This window comes from Pan paniscus, chromosome 19 (genome assembly GCF_029289425.2).
Source record: "Pan paniscus chromosome 19, NHGRI_mPanPan1-v2.0_pri, whole genome shotgun sequence".
NCBI lineage: Eukaryota > Metazoa > Chordata > Mammalia > Primates > Hominidae > Pan > Pan paniscus.
The window spans coordinates 75854986-75870464 of record NC_073268.2 but is presented as its reverse complement, the minus strand read 5'-3'; the positions used below and the strand labels follow the sequence as shown (position 1 = coordinate 75870464).

General features: G+C 42.7%; 3 protein-coding genes across 6 annotated transcripts in view; 1 reads left to right on the top strand and 2 right to left on the bottom strand.

Moving 5' to 3' along the window:
* VMP1 (vacuole membrane protein 1) overlaps positions 1-974 on the bottom strand; it is a 133878-nt gene extending 132904 nt beyond the window's left edge. The window contains exon 1 of the mRNA XM_034942599.3: positions 621-974. The gene's annotated coding sequence lies outside the window, so the exon portion shown is untranslated. The remainder of the gene's footprint in view (positions 1-620) is intronic.
* PTRH2 (peptidyl-tRNA hydrolase 2) lies at positions 860-11058 on the top strand. 3 transcript variants are annotated; one of them, XM_008970548.3, is made up of 2 exons: positions 860-989; positions 10391-11058. In XM_008970548.3, exon 2 carries the CDS (start codon positions 10391-10393, stop codon positions 10928-10930), a length of 540 nt encoding a protein of 179 aa, XP_008968796.1. In that variant the 5' UTR covers positions 860-989; the 3' UTR covers positions 10931-11058. The 3 variants fall into 3 exon arrangements, with proteins under 3 accessions (XP_008968796.1, XP_008968795.1, XP_063455371.1); XM_008970547.4 differs by having other exon boundaries at positions 860-998; XM_063599301.1 differs by lacking the exon at positions 860-989 and adding an exon at positions 9357-9495.
* Positions 11059-13273: 2215 nt separating this feature from the next.
* The window catches only part of CLTC (clathrin heavy chain), a 77893-nt gene continuing 75687 nt past the window's right edge, over positions 13274-15479 (bottom strand). For both annotated transcript variants that reach the window (XM_008970551.5, XM_003817354.6), the window contains one exon: positions 13274-14657. In XM_008970551.5, coding sequence (XP_008968799.1) covers positions 14533-14657 — 125 coding nt within the window. In that variant the 3' untranslated portion in view covers positions 13274-14532. The remainder of the gene's footprint in view (positions 14658-15479) is intronic.

Sequence of the window (15479 nt, the reverse complement as noted above, 5' to 3'; positions counted from 1 at the left end):
TGTAATAAGATATAGAGGTCGGGGTTCAGGGGTTTGGAAAGGCAGACAACTCTTTTTCATTAAAGCAGTGAAAAATCTGAGAAGTTCCTCTCCAAGGGCTCTGCGGAGCGAAGGCCCATTCCCTTGGCTACCCTGTACCACCAGAGCTTTAGATGGCACTTGCACGCCTGGATTTCGTTTAGGAGCGAATACATCTAGCATCATGCGCCAGAGGTTCGGGAGAGCAAAAACCAAACTGACAGATCCTGAGAAACAGCTCAGTCATCAGCAGGGAAGACCTTCTCCACTTACTCCAAGGTCCTGGACATCCCGGGACTAAGAGGTTCTCTAAAGAAGCCTAGCAAGGCTTCCAAGCACGCGGAGAGGAGAACGAACAGCCCGGTGTCTGGGTTCAATGTCCGGGTGACCAACCATGAGAAGGTGTCCCAAATAACCTGGCTACCGCCAGCGTGAGACATCCAGGGTGAGACATCCAGTCAGCAGCGTCCTAAAACACTGCTGGAAGTCGGAATCACAGTGCTCCAGATCCGCAATGCCTAAGCGGGAGAGCTCCGGAAGACGCCAAGCTCTGAGGACAGCCTCAGGCTTCGGTCCCCAATTCCCTGAGTTAGTTTACCTACCCGCTCCGACCCCGGCTGCTCCGGATCTCAGGATCCTGGAAGCTGCTCCTTACCGACTCTCACACCCGCCGCTGGGCTCCAGACAACCGGAACCCGCTCACGTCACTTCCGGTCCGGTCCCTCTGCCCCCCGAGACAGCCTCCAGAAGGGATACGTTCCTCCCTCCTTTCGGCGAGCTCGGTTGATCCTCGCGGGATTTCAGTTAGGCTCTTAGTGCGGGCCCTGTGGGTGTGGCAAGAGGAAGAATGACTGCTCGCTTTGTGATTCTTGATCCGGAACTTGTCACCCAGGAACCCCGGAAGAGGTAGCTCACGCGATAGAAACGTGTTCGCTGCCCAGAAGAAGGGAAGGCGCGAGTGAGGAAAGGAGGTACTGTAGGTAGGTTGGTTGGCTCCTTACAGGGCGAAGGAGACCAATATCATTATTCATTTTCTCGCCAGTAGGAACGTTTCTTTTCACCTCGTTGCATTACCCACCTTCTTCATTTTCTCCTTTATAAACTGTCTTCCGCCCAGGGGCCGCTGAGCCCTCTGTTCCTGTTCTGCGAACCGTCCTTTGGAGGAAAGGAACAGGCTGCTGGGGAGGGGAAGACTCAGAATTTCTAGTTCCCAGCAAAGCCTCCATGCAGGCAGTATCGATGCGCTCTCTCCGAAATTGATAAAATAGCGAGCAGGCCTCACACCCTCAGCTGGGCACTTGTGAATATCCCCCAGCGTTTCGAGCTGTCGAGCTCTGCGTGGAAAGAATTGGTTTCTAAGAATATAGTCGAAAATTTGGGGCCGGGCGCGGTGGCTCACGCCTGTAATCCCAGCACTTTGGGAGGCTGATGTGGGCGGATCACCTGAGGTCAGAAGTTCGAGACCGTCCTGGCCAACATGGCGAAAACCCATCTATACTAAAAATACAAAAATTAGCCGGCGTGGTGGCGCGTGCCTGTAATCCCAGCTACTCGGGAGGCTGAGGCAGGAGAATGACTTGAACTCGGGAGGCGGAGGTTGCAGTGAGCCGATATCGCTCCATTGCTCTCCAGCCTGGGCGACAGAGTGAGACTTCGTCTCAGAAAAAAAAAAAAAGAAAAAATTTCCCCCCCTTTTCACACAAAGAGATTAACTAGAGAGGTATTAATCCTTACTGACATACCCCAGGCACCATACTAGACTCTGGGAATATGCTATACAGGGAAAGTGGGGCAGTGGCTTAAGGGTCAGAGAAGATTTGGGAAAGGTTTGTTTGTTTTTTCGGTTGTAAACTGCAGACCCGGCGCGGTGGCTCAGCCTGTAATCCAACACTTTGGGAGGCTGAGACAGGAGGATTGCTTGAGCCCAGGAGTTTGAGAACAGCCTGGGCCACATAGGGGGCCACATAGTGAGACCCTGTCTCTTAAAAAAAGATTAACGGGTGGAGCATGGTGCAGAAGGAGGTAATGGGATCAAGAGCACTACTGAAATGGGTTTACTGAGGCAGGGGAATTAGAAGGCACCAAGAAGAAGATTTTATAGGATGTACTTATTTTGTTCTGCTGTCATTGCCCAGAATTATTTATGAGACAAAGAATGGTTATTTGTTTTACCTTAGTCTTAGGCACTAGGCTTATTGATACACTTGTCGTAAGTGTACAGAAAAAGAGACAGACATGTTGTTTTAGAGGAGTTAGGTGATAATCTGATCAGATTAATATGAGATTAGAACATCCTAAAGAACAAAAATATGTGTTAATTTTAGCATTTTAATGATTAGACACTCCATTGAGATATGGGACATAATAAATAAACTTGGTAACTTTTGGAACTTTCACTGTCCTGTTTTTGATCTTATTGTTTTTTTTTTTTGGAGACAGGGTTTTGCATTGTTGTCCAGCCTGGGGTGCAGTGGCACGATCATGGCTCACTGCAACTTCCACCTCCCAGCCTGAGGTGTCCTCCTACCTTATCCCCTGAGTAGCTGGGAGTATGGGCATGTGGCACCACATCTGGCTAATTATTTAAATTTTTTGTAAAGATGAGGTCTCACTGGGTTGCCCAGATTGGTTTCGAACTGGACTCGAGATGCTGCTGCCTCGACCTCAAGCAACTCCTTGAGGCCAGGAGTTCCAGACCAGCCTGGGCAACATAGCAAGAACAAGTCCATACAAAAATAAAAAAATTTTTAAAAATCAGGAGGGTGTGGTGGCATGCGCCTGTAGTCCCATCTACTTGGAAGGCTCAGGTAGGAGAATTGCTTAAGCCCAGGAGTTTGAGGCTGTAGCGAGCTATGATCATGCCACTGAACTCTAGCCTGGGTGACAGAGGGAGACCCCTTCTCTTTAAAAAAAAATAAAGAAAGAAAAAGGCAACTTCTCTGTTTGATCCTCATATTTCTCATCTTTAAAATGAGGCTAATATATGTTCCTTTTTATGTGTTCATAGCAACAATAAATGAGGTAATGGATATAAAGGATTTAGTATGTTATCCAGCACATAATAGCTTCTCTATATAGAGCAGTTCCTTCTCCAGATAGTACCGGAATGTAGTGTATGGGATATTTGGTTACTTTGCAACCTAGAAATTATTTCAGAGAATCCTAATTGCTGACATTGAATATTTGTTCAGTTTGGAGTCTGGTTGTTAGATTATCAAAGAAAAGTCCTGCTGATATGTAAGCATCAAATAGAAACTTGGCCAGGCGTGGTGGCCCATGCCTGTATCCCAGCACTTTGGGAGGCTGAGGCAGGCAGATCACTTGAGGTCAGGAGTTCGAGACCAGCCTGGCCAACATGGTGAAACCCCGTCTCTACTAAAAATACAAAAATTAGCCAGGTGTGGTGGCGGGTGCCTGTAATCCCATGTACGTGGGAGGCTGAGGCGGGAGAATTGCTTGAACCCGGAGGCAGAGGTTGCAGTGAGCTGAGATGGCGCCACTGCACTCCAGCCTGGGTGACAAAGTGAGATGCCGTCTTAAAAAAAAAAAAAAAGAATTCTCTGTCTTTGTCTCTTTTAGGGGGTGGGGGCTGTAAAGGCACTAGAACCATAAATACTATGTCTGTGCAGCTCTGTCACCGTATTTAGGCACTTGAGTGGAAGAGCACTGAAACTAGGTGCACTACAGCTTACCCTATGTGACCCTCCTACTCCTGGCCACTCCATGTCAGTCTCCTTTGATTCCTAATGTTCATTTCCTCAGGATTATGTTTTAGTCCTTTCTTCATTCTACATATTTGTCCAAGTGGCCTCATACTCTTCCATCTCTTCAGTAACTTCAATTATATGGTAAGGTCTCTCAAATCTATATTTCCAGCCCAGACCTTTCTGACTTTAAACTGATATATCCTAGACCTTTCTGTCCTTTAAGCTGATATATCCTTTTTTTTCTTCTTCTTTCTAGATATCTCTGAGATGTCTTTTGTTCAGAACAAAACTAATTCATTATCTTTTCCATTCAAACCTGGTATTTCACCAAAATTCTCCATTTGTTCAAATCTAGCTGTCATTATTAACTTCTCCCTTTCTTTTATCACCAGACTTCCTGTCAGTCACTAAATCAGACAGGTGTACCTTAGACACTTTTTTTATTTCTCATTCTCACTACTGTTGTCTAAATGACCATCATCTCATCTAGACTGCTGGGAGAGGCCTGATATAGTAATGTTAAGAACAAGGGCTCAGCAGGGCATGGTGGCTCACGCCTGTAATCCCAGCACTTTGGGAGGTCGAGGTGGGTGGATCACCTGAGGTCAGGAGCTCGAGACTAGCCTGGCCAACATGGTGAAACCCCGTCTCTACTAAAAATACAAAAATTAGCCGGGTGTGGTAGCACATGCCTGAAGTCCCACCTACTTGGGAGGCTGAGGCAGGAGAAGCACTTGAACCCCAGAGGTGGAGGTTGCAGTGAACCAAGATTGCACCACTGCACTCCAGCCTGGCAATAGAGTGAGACTCTGTCTCCAAAAAAAAAAAAAAAAAAAAGAACAAGGGCTCGGCAGGGCATGGTGGCTCACGCCTGTAATCCCAGCACTTTGGGAGGCCGAGGTGGGTGGATCACCTGAGATCAGGAGTTTGAGACCAGCCTGGCCAACCTGGTGAAACCCCGTCTCTACTAAAAATACAAACGATTAGCTCGGTGTAGTGGCGGGTGTCTGTAATCCCAGCTATTTGGGAGGCTGAGGCAGGAGAATCACTTGAACCCAGGAGGCAGAGGTTGCAGTGAGCCAAGATTGTGCCATTGCACTCCAGCATGGGAGACAAGAACAAGACTCTGTCTCAAAAAGAAAAAAGAACAAGGGCTCTGGATTAAGACAACCACTTATGAGCTGGGTGAATTTAGGCAAGCTATAACTTGTGTACCTCATTTTTCTACATCCGAAAAATGGAGATCATAATTATATATAGATGCTTCTCAACTTAGGGTGGGGTTATATCCTGATAAACCCATCATAAATTGAAAGTACCATAAATTGAGAGCCAGGCACAGTGGCTCATGCCTGTAAACGTAGCTACATGGGAGGCTGAGGTGGGAGGGATCATATGAGGCCCAGAGTTCGAGACCAGCCTGGGCAACATAATGAAACCCCTGTGTCTTAAAAAAAAAGTTTTTTTTTTTAATTAGCAGTGTGTGGTGGTATGTGCTTGTAGTCCCAGCTACTGGGGAGGTTGAAGTGGGAGGATTGCTTGAGCTCAGGAGTTCGAGGCTGCAGTGAGCTATGATCACTCCACTGTATTCCAGCCTGGACAAAAGAGTGAAACCCTGTCTCTTAGAAAAGGAAATAGAAGTTGGAAATAAATTTAATACACCTAACCTACCAAACATGGTAGTTTAGCCTAGCCTACCTTAAAGGTGCTCAGAGCACTTAATTTATTAGCGTACAATAGGGCAAAATCATCTAACATAAGGCCTACAAGTGTTGAATATCTCATGTAATTCGTTGAATACTGTACTGAAGGTGAAAAACAGAATGTTTGTATGGGTAAAGTTTCTACTGAATATGTGTTGCTTTTGAACCATTGTAAAGCCAAAAAGCTTAAGCGAAACTACAGTAAGTCCATGACCAGCTCTATTTACCTTGAAGTGCTGTTGGGCACATTAAAGAAGACAATTCCTATAGAGTGTTTAGCCAGTGTGTAGCAGAACACTTCATAAATGTTAACTATTACTACATTATAGCAGCCTCTGAAATGATCTCCCTGTATCTATTGCCAACTGCTAGTCAAGGCTCAGGTATCTTTTAGAACAGGCGTCCCTGTGGCCTGTTAGGAACTGGGCCGCACAGCAGGAGGTGAGTGGTGGGCAACTGAGTGAAGTTTTATCTGTATTTGCAGCCACTCCCCATCGCTAACATTACCTCCTGAGCTCTGTCGACAGCATTAGATTCTCATGCGAGTGTGAACCCTGTTATGAACTGCCCATGCGAGGGATCTATGTTGTGCACTTCTTATGAGAATCTAATGTCTGATGATCTGTCACTGCCTTCCATCTCACCCCCAATGGGACTGTCAAACACCTTTTTATAACATTTACCATTCTTGCAATTATTTGTCTTCACTACTTATCTATGAACAGCTGACAGTGGCCCATATTCATCACTATATCCTCAGCTTAACAGGGTGTATGGCTGGCACATAGATAGCCAGTAAACATTTGTTTTATTGAACTTAACTTCTCTTGGTCTGAATTTCTTCATTTTTGATATGGCAGTAATCCTCACTTCTCAGTGGATCAAATAACAATACATGTCAAAGTATTGTGGAAATTTTGAGCTATAAAGACAAAGTTTTGGCCGAGCACAGTGGCTCACGCCTGTAATCCCAGCACTTTGGGAGGCCGAGGTGGGCGGATCACGAGGTCAGGAGATTGAGACCATCCTGGCTAACACGGTGAAACCCTGTCTCTACTAAAAATACAAAAAAAAAAAAAAAAATTAGCCGGGTGTGATGGTGGGCGCCTGTAGGGAGGCTGAGGCAGGAGAATGGCATGAACCCGGGAGGCGGAGTTGGCAGTGAGCTGAGATCACGCCACTGCATGCTAGCCTGGGCGACAGAGCGAGACTCCATCTCAAACAAACAAACAAAAAAAACCCCAAAGTTTTAAAACAGCATGAAAGAAATTCAAAATTAGGATTGGACCATTTCAAAACCATTGCTAAAATGTAAGCTTCATTAGAGAAAGGACTTTTTCTGCTTTGTGCACTCCTGTATCCCTTAGATTCTAGAACAGGGTCAATCAGTATTTGTGGAAGGGAAGCAGTATATCATAAAACTAAAAGAATTGAAAAAGTAGAAAGTAGTCACACTTCTATTTCAGATACCCATTCCTATAGCTATGCTCTTTGTAATTGTTCGTCTCCAAAATCAAAACCCTATGCATCGCTCTAAGTCTTTCCAGTTTACTTTCGTCACGAACCTGTTCTTCAACAGCATGTCTAGATAAATAGCATGCATCACTTTATTGTCCATAAATCAGTCTTTGATAATACAGGTTGCTTTTTATCAGGTAGGCCAAAAGAGAAAAATGTAATAACACAGGTTGCATGGTCTATCATGTCAAACATTCTTACCCTTATCCTAAATTCCCTTGTACCACTGTGTCTTGGGGCGTGCTCCTGGCATAATTTAAACTTGGATACATCCAACTACCATTTCAGTAGGAGGGGAGAGCAAAGGATGAGTGTGGATGGAGGTTAGTTTGTATGTTTGGAGGAAGTGATTAGTAGTTTTAGTCTTTTGGCTTCTAAGTACTACTGGAGAAAATCGCAAATAGTATGTTGCCATTAAAAAGTCATCCTTAATCTTAACCATGCTTTCAATATTCCTCTGCAATCCTGCCATATTTTGCCACACCTTTTATTTCCGCCTTTCTCTTCTCTACTCCATTTTAACTTCTGTCTGAGCTCCTTCCCTCAGGGGGAATACCTTCCTGCCTTCAAATCCGTGGACCTACTTGATTTAAAACTGAAATTGGGAAAGGTGTCCCTTTTCCTTTCCAAGACCAAATCCCTTTATAAAGTCTTTCTCTATCTTGAGCATTTACCTGCCTTTCTTCTGGCTTCATCCTATTAACATTTAAATATGCTTATCCTTTCTTCTTAGGAGAAAAAAAAAATTGCTTTTCTCTGTGTCGCCTTATATCCATTGCTTTTTCTTTTTGCTCTATCTCTTGACCCCACCTCAAACGAATTTCTGCCTCACCAAAGACAGTAACCCCTTTTATGTTAAAATTAGTGGAAAGAATGTTAATATAATGCCCTAACTTTAAAGAAGAACATAAAGGAAATTTATAAGTACTTCCAGGGCTGTCATCTATGCCGTGCCAATCATGCAGTGCACAATTCTAAGGGCACCACTTTACATTACAAATACAGTGCATTACAAATATAGTGGCCCCATGTTTATAAATGCTTAGATAATACTCCACTAGAAAAAGAAACTGATAGTTGCTTGCCACATAGAAGCACTGTGAATCCAGCAGCCTCATTTGTAGACTGATATAAGTGTCTTATTGGTGACTCAAATATTATGAACAGCTTTGCCGAAGTAGCAAGATTTTCTAAAATAATAAAGGATGACATTCCTTTGTTTTATGATAGCTACACTTCTGGAAAATTCAGTATGGACAGTCTCCAACTTAGGATTTTTCAACTTTAGGATGGTGTGAAAGAGACACCCATTCAGTAGAAACTGTACTTCGAGTTTTGCATTTTGATCTTTTCCTGGCCTAGTGATAATGTGGTACAGTACACTCTTGTGATGCTGGGCAGCGGCAGCGAGCCACAGCTCCCAGTCACCCATGTGATCACGGGAATCAACAACCCATCCTCTACCGTGTACTGTGTTGTCAGCTTTTTTGGATATTATGTTTTGTGTTTTCACATTCCATCATGTCTACAAAATGTCCATCAGTGTCTCCTGTTTCTGGTGAGATGAAGAAGAGGAAGGCAATTACTCTTGAAATGAAACTCAAGATAATTGCCCAGCATGAAGGTGGCAAGCCAGTAATGGCCATTGCACGTGAGTTAGGACTTTCGCAATCCACAATTTCAACCATCTTAAGGGATAAGAAGCGAATCAGTGATGCAGCGAAATCGTCAGCATCAGTTAAATCCACTGTCATCACAAAGAAAAGGGCTGGACCAATTGATGATATGGAAAAATTACTTGTTATGTGGATGGAAGACCAGATACAGAAGCGTATACCACTTAGCCTACTGATGATCCAGGCTAAGGCAAGAAGTCTTTTTAATATGCTAAAAGACCATGCCAGTGATCCTACATATACACAAATGTTTAAAGCAAGTCATGGATGGTTCCAGCGCTTCAAAAGGCGTCATAATTTTCACAATGTAAAGATCACTGGTGAGGCAGCACGTGCTGGTAATGAAGGTGCCATAGCTTTTAAGGAACAGCTGCATAGGATAATTATGGCTAAAGATCTTTGCAATAAGGAGCTGATTGCACTGGAGGAAGAAAGAGGTAAAGGCGTTGAGGCAGTGGAAGAAGTTACACCCACGGCACCTAGAAAGTTCACAGCAAAGAAACTGGCAGAGGCATTTGCTGCTATCAGCAGTGGCCTACAGATGTTAGAAGAAATGGACGTCAATTACGAGAGATTCGCCACAGTTGACAGGCAGATACAGGATGCTCTTGCTTGCTACAGAGAAATATATAGTGAAAAGAAGAAACAAGCTGTACGGTCAAAACTTGGTATCTTCCTGAAGAACAACACTATGCTTGCTAAACCATCAACTAGTGTTGATGTCCCAATGCCTTCTACCACCTATTCTCAATGTTCATCAGAAGAGAGAGAAATTGAGGACCCTATTGCATCCCCATCATCCAGCAATTAATTCTATTTCAGTGCTTCAAACATTTTTCAGGACCACTGTGCTTTCAGCTGTGTAAATTAATGGTGAGTACCCATACAACCATTGTTTTCCACTTACAGTATTCAATAAATTACAGGAGATATTCAACACTATTATAAAAGAGCCTCGTGTTAGATGATTTTTGTCCAACTGTAGGCTAATGTAAGTGTTCTGAGCACATTTAAGGTAGGCTAGGCTAAGTCATGATATTCTGTAGGTGTATTAAATGCATTTTTGGCTTACAGTATTTTCAATTAATTGGGTTAATTGGGATATAACCCCATGGAAAATTGAGGAGCACCTGTACATAGTAAAACTATGCAAAAAATATTTTGTGTTCTTAAGTAAAATGATGTTGAGTTCTCATCTCAGTTATTAAGTTTTTCAGCTGCACTCACGTCCAATGGGACAACTCTTCATTTTGTAAGGTTTTTAGCATCCTTGCTCAGGCTTAGTAAATTTCAGTAGTGCACCTCACTCCAGGCCCATTAATGTGACAGTGAGGTTCTTCTGAGGGTAACTGATTTGATACCATCTCCACTGAGAACCACTGCATTGTGAAAACACCGATTAGCACTGTATTCCAGGAAAGGGTTATTTTTGGTTTCTTTAAATCTTAGGCATCTTGGTAAAACGGAACATCTCCACAAGACTAAGGGAAGACTGAGGAGTAGAGTTTTTGGACTTTATGCAACTTTGTTTACATCAAGATTCAAAATGACCTAAACTGTTTCATGTGGATGCTTGAATCTTTTCTAGTACACTGGTGGTGGGCAAGAGGGTGTTGGAAACAGGGTGCAGGCATAAGATCAAAGGTGTGTTGTTTTGCCTTTTTTCTGGATGACCATTAAGTGTATAGTCAAAATGTTTCTCTGATAAGCCTATACCTCTGTAAGTTGTTACTGCCGGATAGTGATAACTGTTTTCCTTTCCTTTAAGATGCCCTCCAAATCCTTGGTTATGGAATATTTGGCTCATCCCAGTACACTCGGCTTGGCTGTTGGAGTTGCTTGTGGCATGTGCCTGGGCTGGAGCCTTCGAGTATGCTTTGGGATGCTCCCCAAAAGCAAGACGAGCAAGACACACACAGATACTGAAAGTGAAGCAAGCATCTTGGGAGACAGCGGGGAGTACAAGATGATTCTTGTGGTTCGAAATGACTTAAAGATGGGAAAAGGGAAAGTGGCTGCCCAGTGCTCTCATGCTGCTGTTTCAGCCTACAAGCAGATTCAAAGAAGAAATCCTGAAATGCTCAAACAATGGGAATACTGTGGCCAGCCCAAGGTGGTGGTCAAAGCTCCTGATGAAGAAACCCTGATTGCATTATTGGCCCATGCAAAAATGCTGGGACTGACTGTAAGTTTAATTCAAGATGCTGGACGTACTCAGATTGCACCAGGCTCTCAAACTGTCCTAGGGATTGGGCCAGGACCAGCAGACCTAATTGACAAAGTCACTGGTCACCTAAAACTTTACTAGGTGGACTTTGATATGACAACAACCCCTCCATCACAAGTCTTTGAAGCCTGTCAGATTCTAACAAAAGCTGAATTTCTTCACCCAACTTAAATGTTCTTGAGATGAAAATAAAACCTATTCCCATGTTCTATGGTTGGCAGTTGTCATCTTGGGCTTAAAAACAGTACTGTTGGTTAAATGGTCTTGGTGGTTCAAGTGAGAGGCTGAAACAGATATTTAAGATGAGAGAAACAGGTCATGATACAATTGGATTAAAATGGAGGAAACAGCATTTCCCTATACATGGTTAGGTCCCTTTGTGTTGGTAGCCCTTCCCCGAGACTATGCTGCTGTCCCCCTGGAGGTCGAGGTTCAAGGGTATTCCCACTAGAGGCAAGCTGCAGTTTGTTCCCCTGCTGTCACTTTTTGGGTGACTGATAGCCTACTTTATTAATAGATACAGCCACCCTCAATGGAGTCCCATGGTTTATAACCTGTTTAAATTTTGTCTCCAGGTTGAGTTTTATAGCATTGATACAACTTACTGTGCAGTGTTTCATGTTCACCTTCCCTGACCCATACTGGCCAAAGGTTAATCAGCAGTGGTTCTAAATCACAGCCTATTAAAGTTTCTCACTTCCCCCCTTTCTTGTAACAATGAAGCCACTCAAACTTGAGTAACCTTATGGACCTTAACAGATGGAAATGGGTGGGCCCAAGTAAGAATTTATGGTAACTGTAAAGTGAACGTAGTTTGTCATCCCTGCTAGTATTTTTTCCTAGAACTTTGACAATTAAGGGTGCCTTTTTTCCCTTTTGATCTTTAGATACACTTGATACAATCCTAATAATTACTATGTTATACCAGTTACCCAGAATATGAGGCGGAGGGTCCCAACTCCCCAAGCCACATAGCTTCCTGATAATCATCTTGTTAGAAACTATTTTTCCTTAAAGCCTTCTTTTAGGAGGATACTGACAGCAATTTCTAAAATCAGTGTATCCCCAAGAACTGTAATGATGCCAGGGAGAATTTTGGTAATAGGCCCATTTTAAGTGGCTCCACCTCTCTATGGTTAACTGCAATATAAGCAGCGTTATAGCACAATCTCAAGGTCTAAGGTCATTGGTGGAGTATTGTGGGCAGAACACTAAAGACAGCCTTGAAAGTTCTAATATTTGATTCATTTAATACACTTCACACAGGCATATGACAGCACAGGAGAAAAATTGCAACTGTGAATGATGCCACAATAGCAACTATTTCTAAACAGAATGTTTACTGGCTGCAAAAGTGATGCAACAAAATGCAACGTTAAGACTGAGTTGAACGCAGTGCTAAGTGCATGATTCTGGCTCAGGTAATTTCTGAGGTTTGCCTCAGATGATAGACTGATGGCTCCAAATTCAAAGGTAGTGGCATTCCCAACAGGATGGCATGGGGTGGCTAAGTAACTGTCATGGCATATCTACTAAAAGGAATACTATGAAAATTCTGGTAATTGTGGATATATGCTTGTTTTCTAGTTCATCTGTACTTGGTATTTTATAGAACTCATAATCTTATAGTTTTCAAAGTATACTCTGCAGAACCCACAGGGTCTCCACAGAGTCAATGTTTTCATAATACTATTATTATTATTTTTCTCTGTGTTGATATTTGCACTGATGGTGCAAAAGCAGTGGTGGGGAAAACTGATGGCACCTCCCACAAATCAAAGCAGGGGCACCATTGTATTCTTCACTGACCTGCACTCACATTAAACACTTTCACTTAATGTCCTGGATGAAACTAAATAGGTTTTTTTGTTTTTTGAGACAAGAGTCTCATTCTGTCACCCAGGATGGAGTGCAGTGACGTGATCTCGGCTCACTACAACCTTTGCCTCACAGGTTCAAGTGATTCTCATGCCTCAGCCTCCTGCCTCCTGAGTAGCAGGTAGGATCTTATAGGCATCCACCATCACACCTGGCTGATTTTTTATTTTTAGTAGAGATGGAGTCACCATGTTGGTCAGGCTTGTCTCGAACTCCTGGCCTCAAGCAATCCACCTGCCTCAGCCTCCCAAAGTGCTGGGATTACAGGCATGAGCCACCACACCTGGTGGGACAGGGATTTTAAGTTTTAAAAAACTCTTCTGTGGAGCTTATGATAGGTAATTTGCCTAAGAGAGTTGTAAAGCAGTGCAAGACTAGGCAAGGGGGTATGTGTAGCTATTGAGGATTAAGGGATAGGGAAATGAACTTTAGGAACATTCTCAGCCATAAGCAAGAGCTGGATTCACACAATCAATTTTTCAAAAAAATCAAGATACCCATAATTTGGGCACCTTTATAATTCATGATGAGAAAGAGCATGTTAACTACATGTTTAAATATATTTTATTTCAAGTTAATATAACAGCCATGATTTGTTCATTTAAGTGAAATGCTTCGATAAAAACCTCGGTGTCACTTGGTTAAAATATTGGAGACAGATTAAATGTTAAGCCACTATAGTAGTGACTCTGGTTCTTTAGACTATTGCATGTACCTTGTTAATGAACTACAGGAATGCACATTGATATAATGCACAATGTCTTCACATGTCTCAATCCTCATTCCTCTTCCTTTCGTGCCTCCCTAATGCCTCAGTATCCAATATAAAACTACAAAAACTACTGTTCTTTTCGTTTGAGTGGTATTTAATTAAAACTTCAATTCTATGTTATTTCCACAGTCCAGTAATTTATTTTAAATTTGAGTAATTTCAAATTCCACAAACAAAACTGAAGAACAGCAATATTTTGTTTGAATTTCTCTCTTCTGTACACTCAGTGATCTAAAACACCACAATATCCAACATACACAAACCTCAGGGAAGGGTTAGTAAACACACACAAGATTGGAATCATGGTGCTCTTTGCTCCTGAATGGAATGGTCCCACAGAAAAAGCACAGGATACAGCACAACATAAGGGCACCTGTTACATATGAAGTGAGCAAAACATACTAGCATTTTCTATATGCATAATGGGGAAACCTGCATAGGTTAGAGGGCCTTTTATGCTCATTTAAAAATCAGGCAAGTTGTCTGTAACATTTTTCAATAATCTGGGAAGCACTGCAATCCAGTGTACGATGTGCTGATTAGTGTTGTCTTTGTTGGCACTGACAGTCTTGCATGGTCATATGCCAGTGTTTTTGCTTTAGCTTTTCTTTGAATAAAACAGATTTAAATGCATTTAGACAATACATATTTGTAAGCTGTTTACATACACTAAATTTAAGAGATTCAATATTAGAGTTTCTTTGTTTCTTTAAACACTACAGAGTGCAAATCAGGTTCTTCACAACAGATTGAATATTGAGCAGTTCTTTAAAGAAAGAGGGGGAAGAAAAAAAGCCCAAGTGAATAAAACATTGAAACTATTCCCCTTCGAAAATAAATTCTAAAATGATGTGGAATGTGAAATAAGGTTTTAACATAGGTGATCCAAGTTTATAGTTAGAAACAAAAAGAAGTCCTTCATGAAATAAAGGTTACAAGAACACGTTGCCTGTTTCCCCCATTATAAACTGAGAAGTGGGTAAAGACGATGTTTCAGTACGAAAATAGGTGACTACAGGATCAGCTTTTCATCTCACATGCTGTACCCAAAGCCAGGCTGCGGCTGTCCATACGGTGGTGCGGTATAACCATAACCAAAAGGTGCCTGGGGAGGGACGGCAACACTGGGTCCTGCTGTCAGCATCAACTGGGGCTGACCTACAGTAGAAGAAAACAAAAAGGAGCAGGGGGCAGGGGCAAGGAGGCAGGACAAACTGTTAGCATTTAGAACACTCCAGTCTCCTCCACTCTAGCAACATAATCTCAACCTCAAATGAGTTGTATGGGGGTCACATTTGATTGCTACAATTTTAGCATGACAGTCTTACTCTAAGAAGGTTCCTACCTAAAAAGCCAACAAACAGTGCAGGGCCAAAGGCCAGAACTGCTTATGACTGAACACAGTATGCCTGACACTCTGTATACTTGACACATACCTACATGTATATTACACTTCATGACACAATAAAATCAGCACAAGAAAAGAATTTTTTAAAAGACTTTAAAAAAAAAAAAAAAAGAATCTGGCTCTGTTGCCTAGGCTGGAGTGCAGTTGTGTAATCTCGGCTCACTGAAACCTCTGCCTCCTGGGTTCAAGTGATTCTCGTGCCTCAGCCTCCCAAGTAGCTGGGATTATGGGTGTGCGCCACCATGTCCAGCTAATTTTTGTATTTTTAGTAGAGACGGGGTTTTGCCACGTTGGCCAGGCTGGTATTGAACTCCTGGCCACAAGTGATCAGCCCATCTTGCCCTCCCAAAGCGCTGGGATTATAGGCGTGAGCCACCATGCTTGGTCTAAATGACATGTTTTTAACATAACTTTTAGAGTTACATTTAAATTTCTGATTTAAACATGTCTAAATGGCAATGAAACCAAATTCATTTATAGAAGATCCAGTACTAATTTAGAGACAGCAGTTAAATTAAAAATAAGACACATTTGGGCCGGGCGCGGTGGCTCACGCCTGTAATCCCAACACT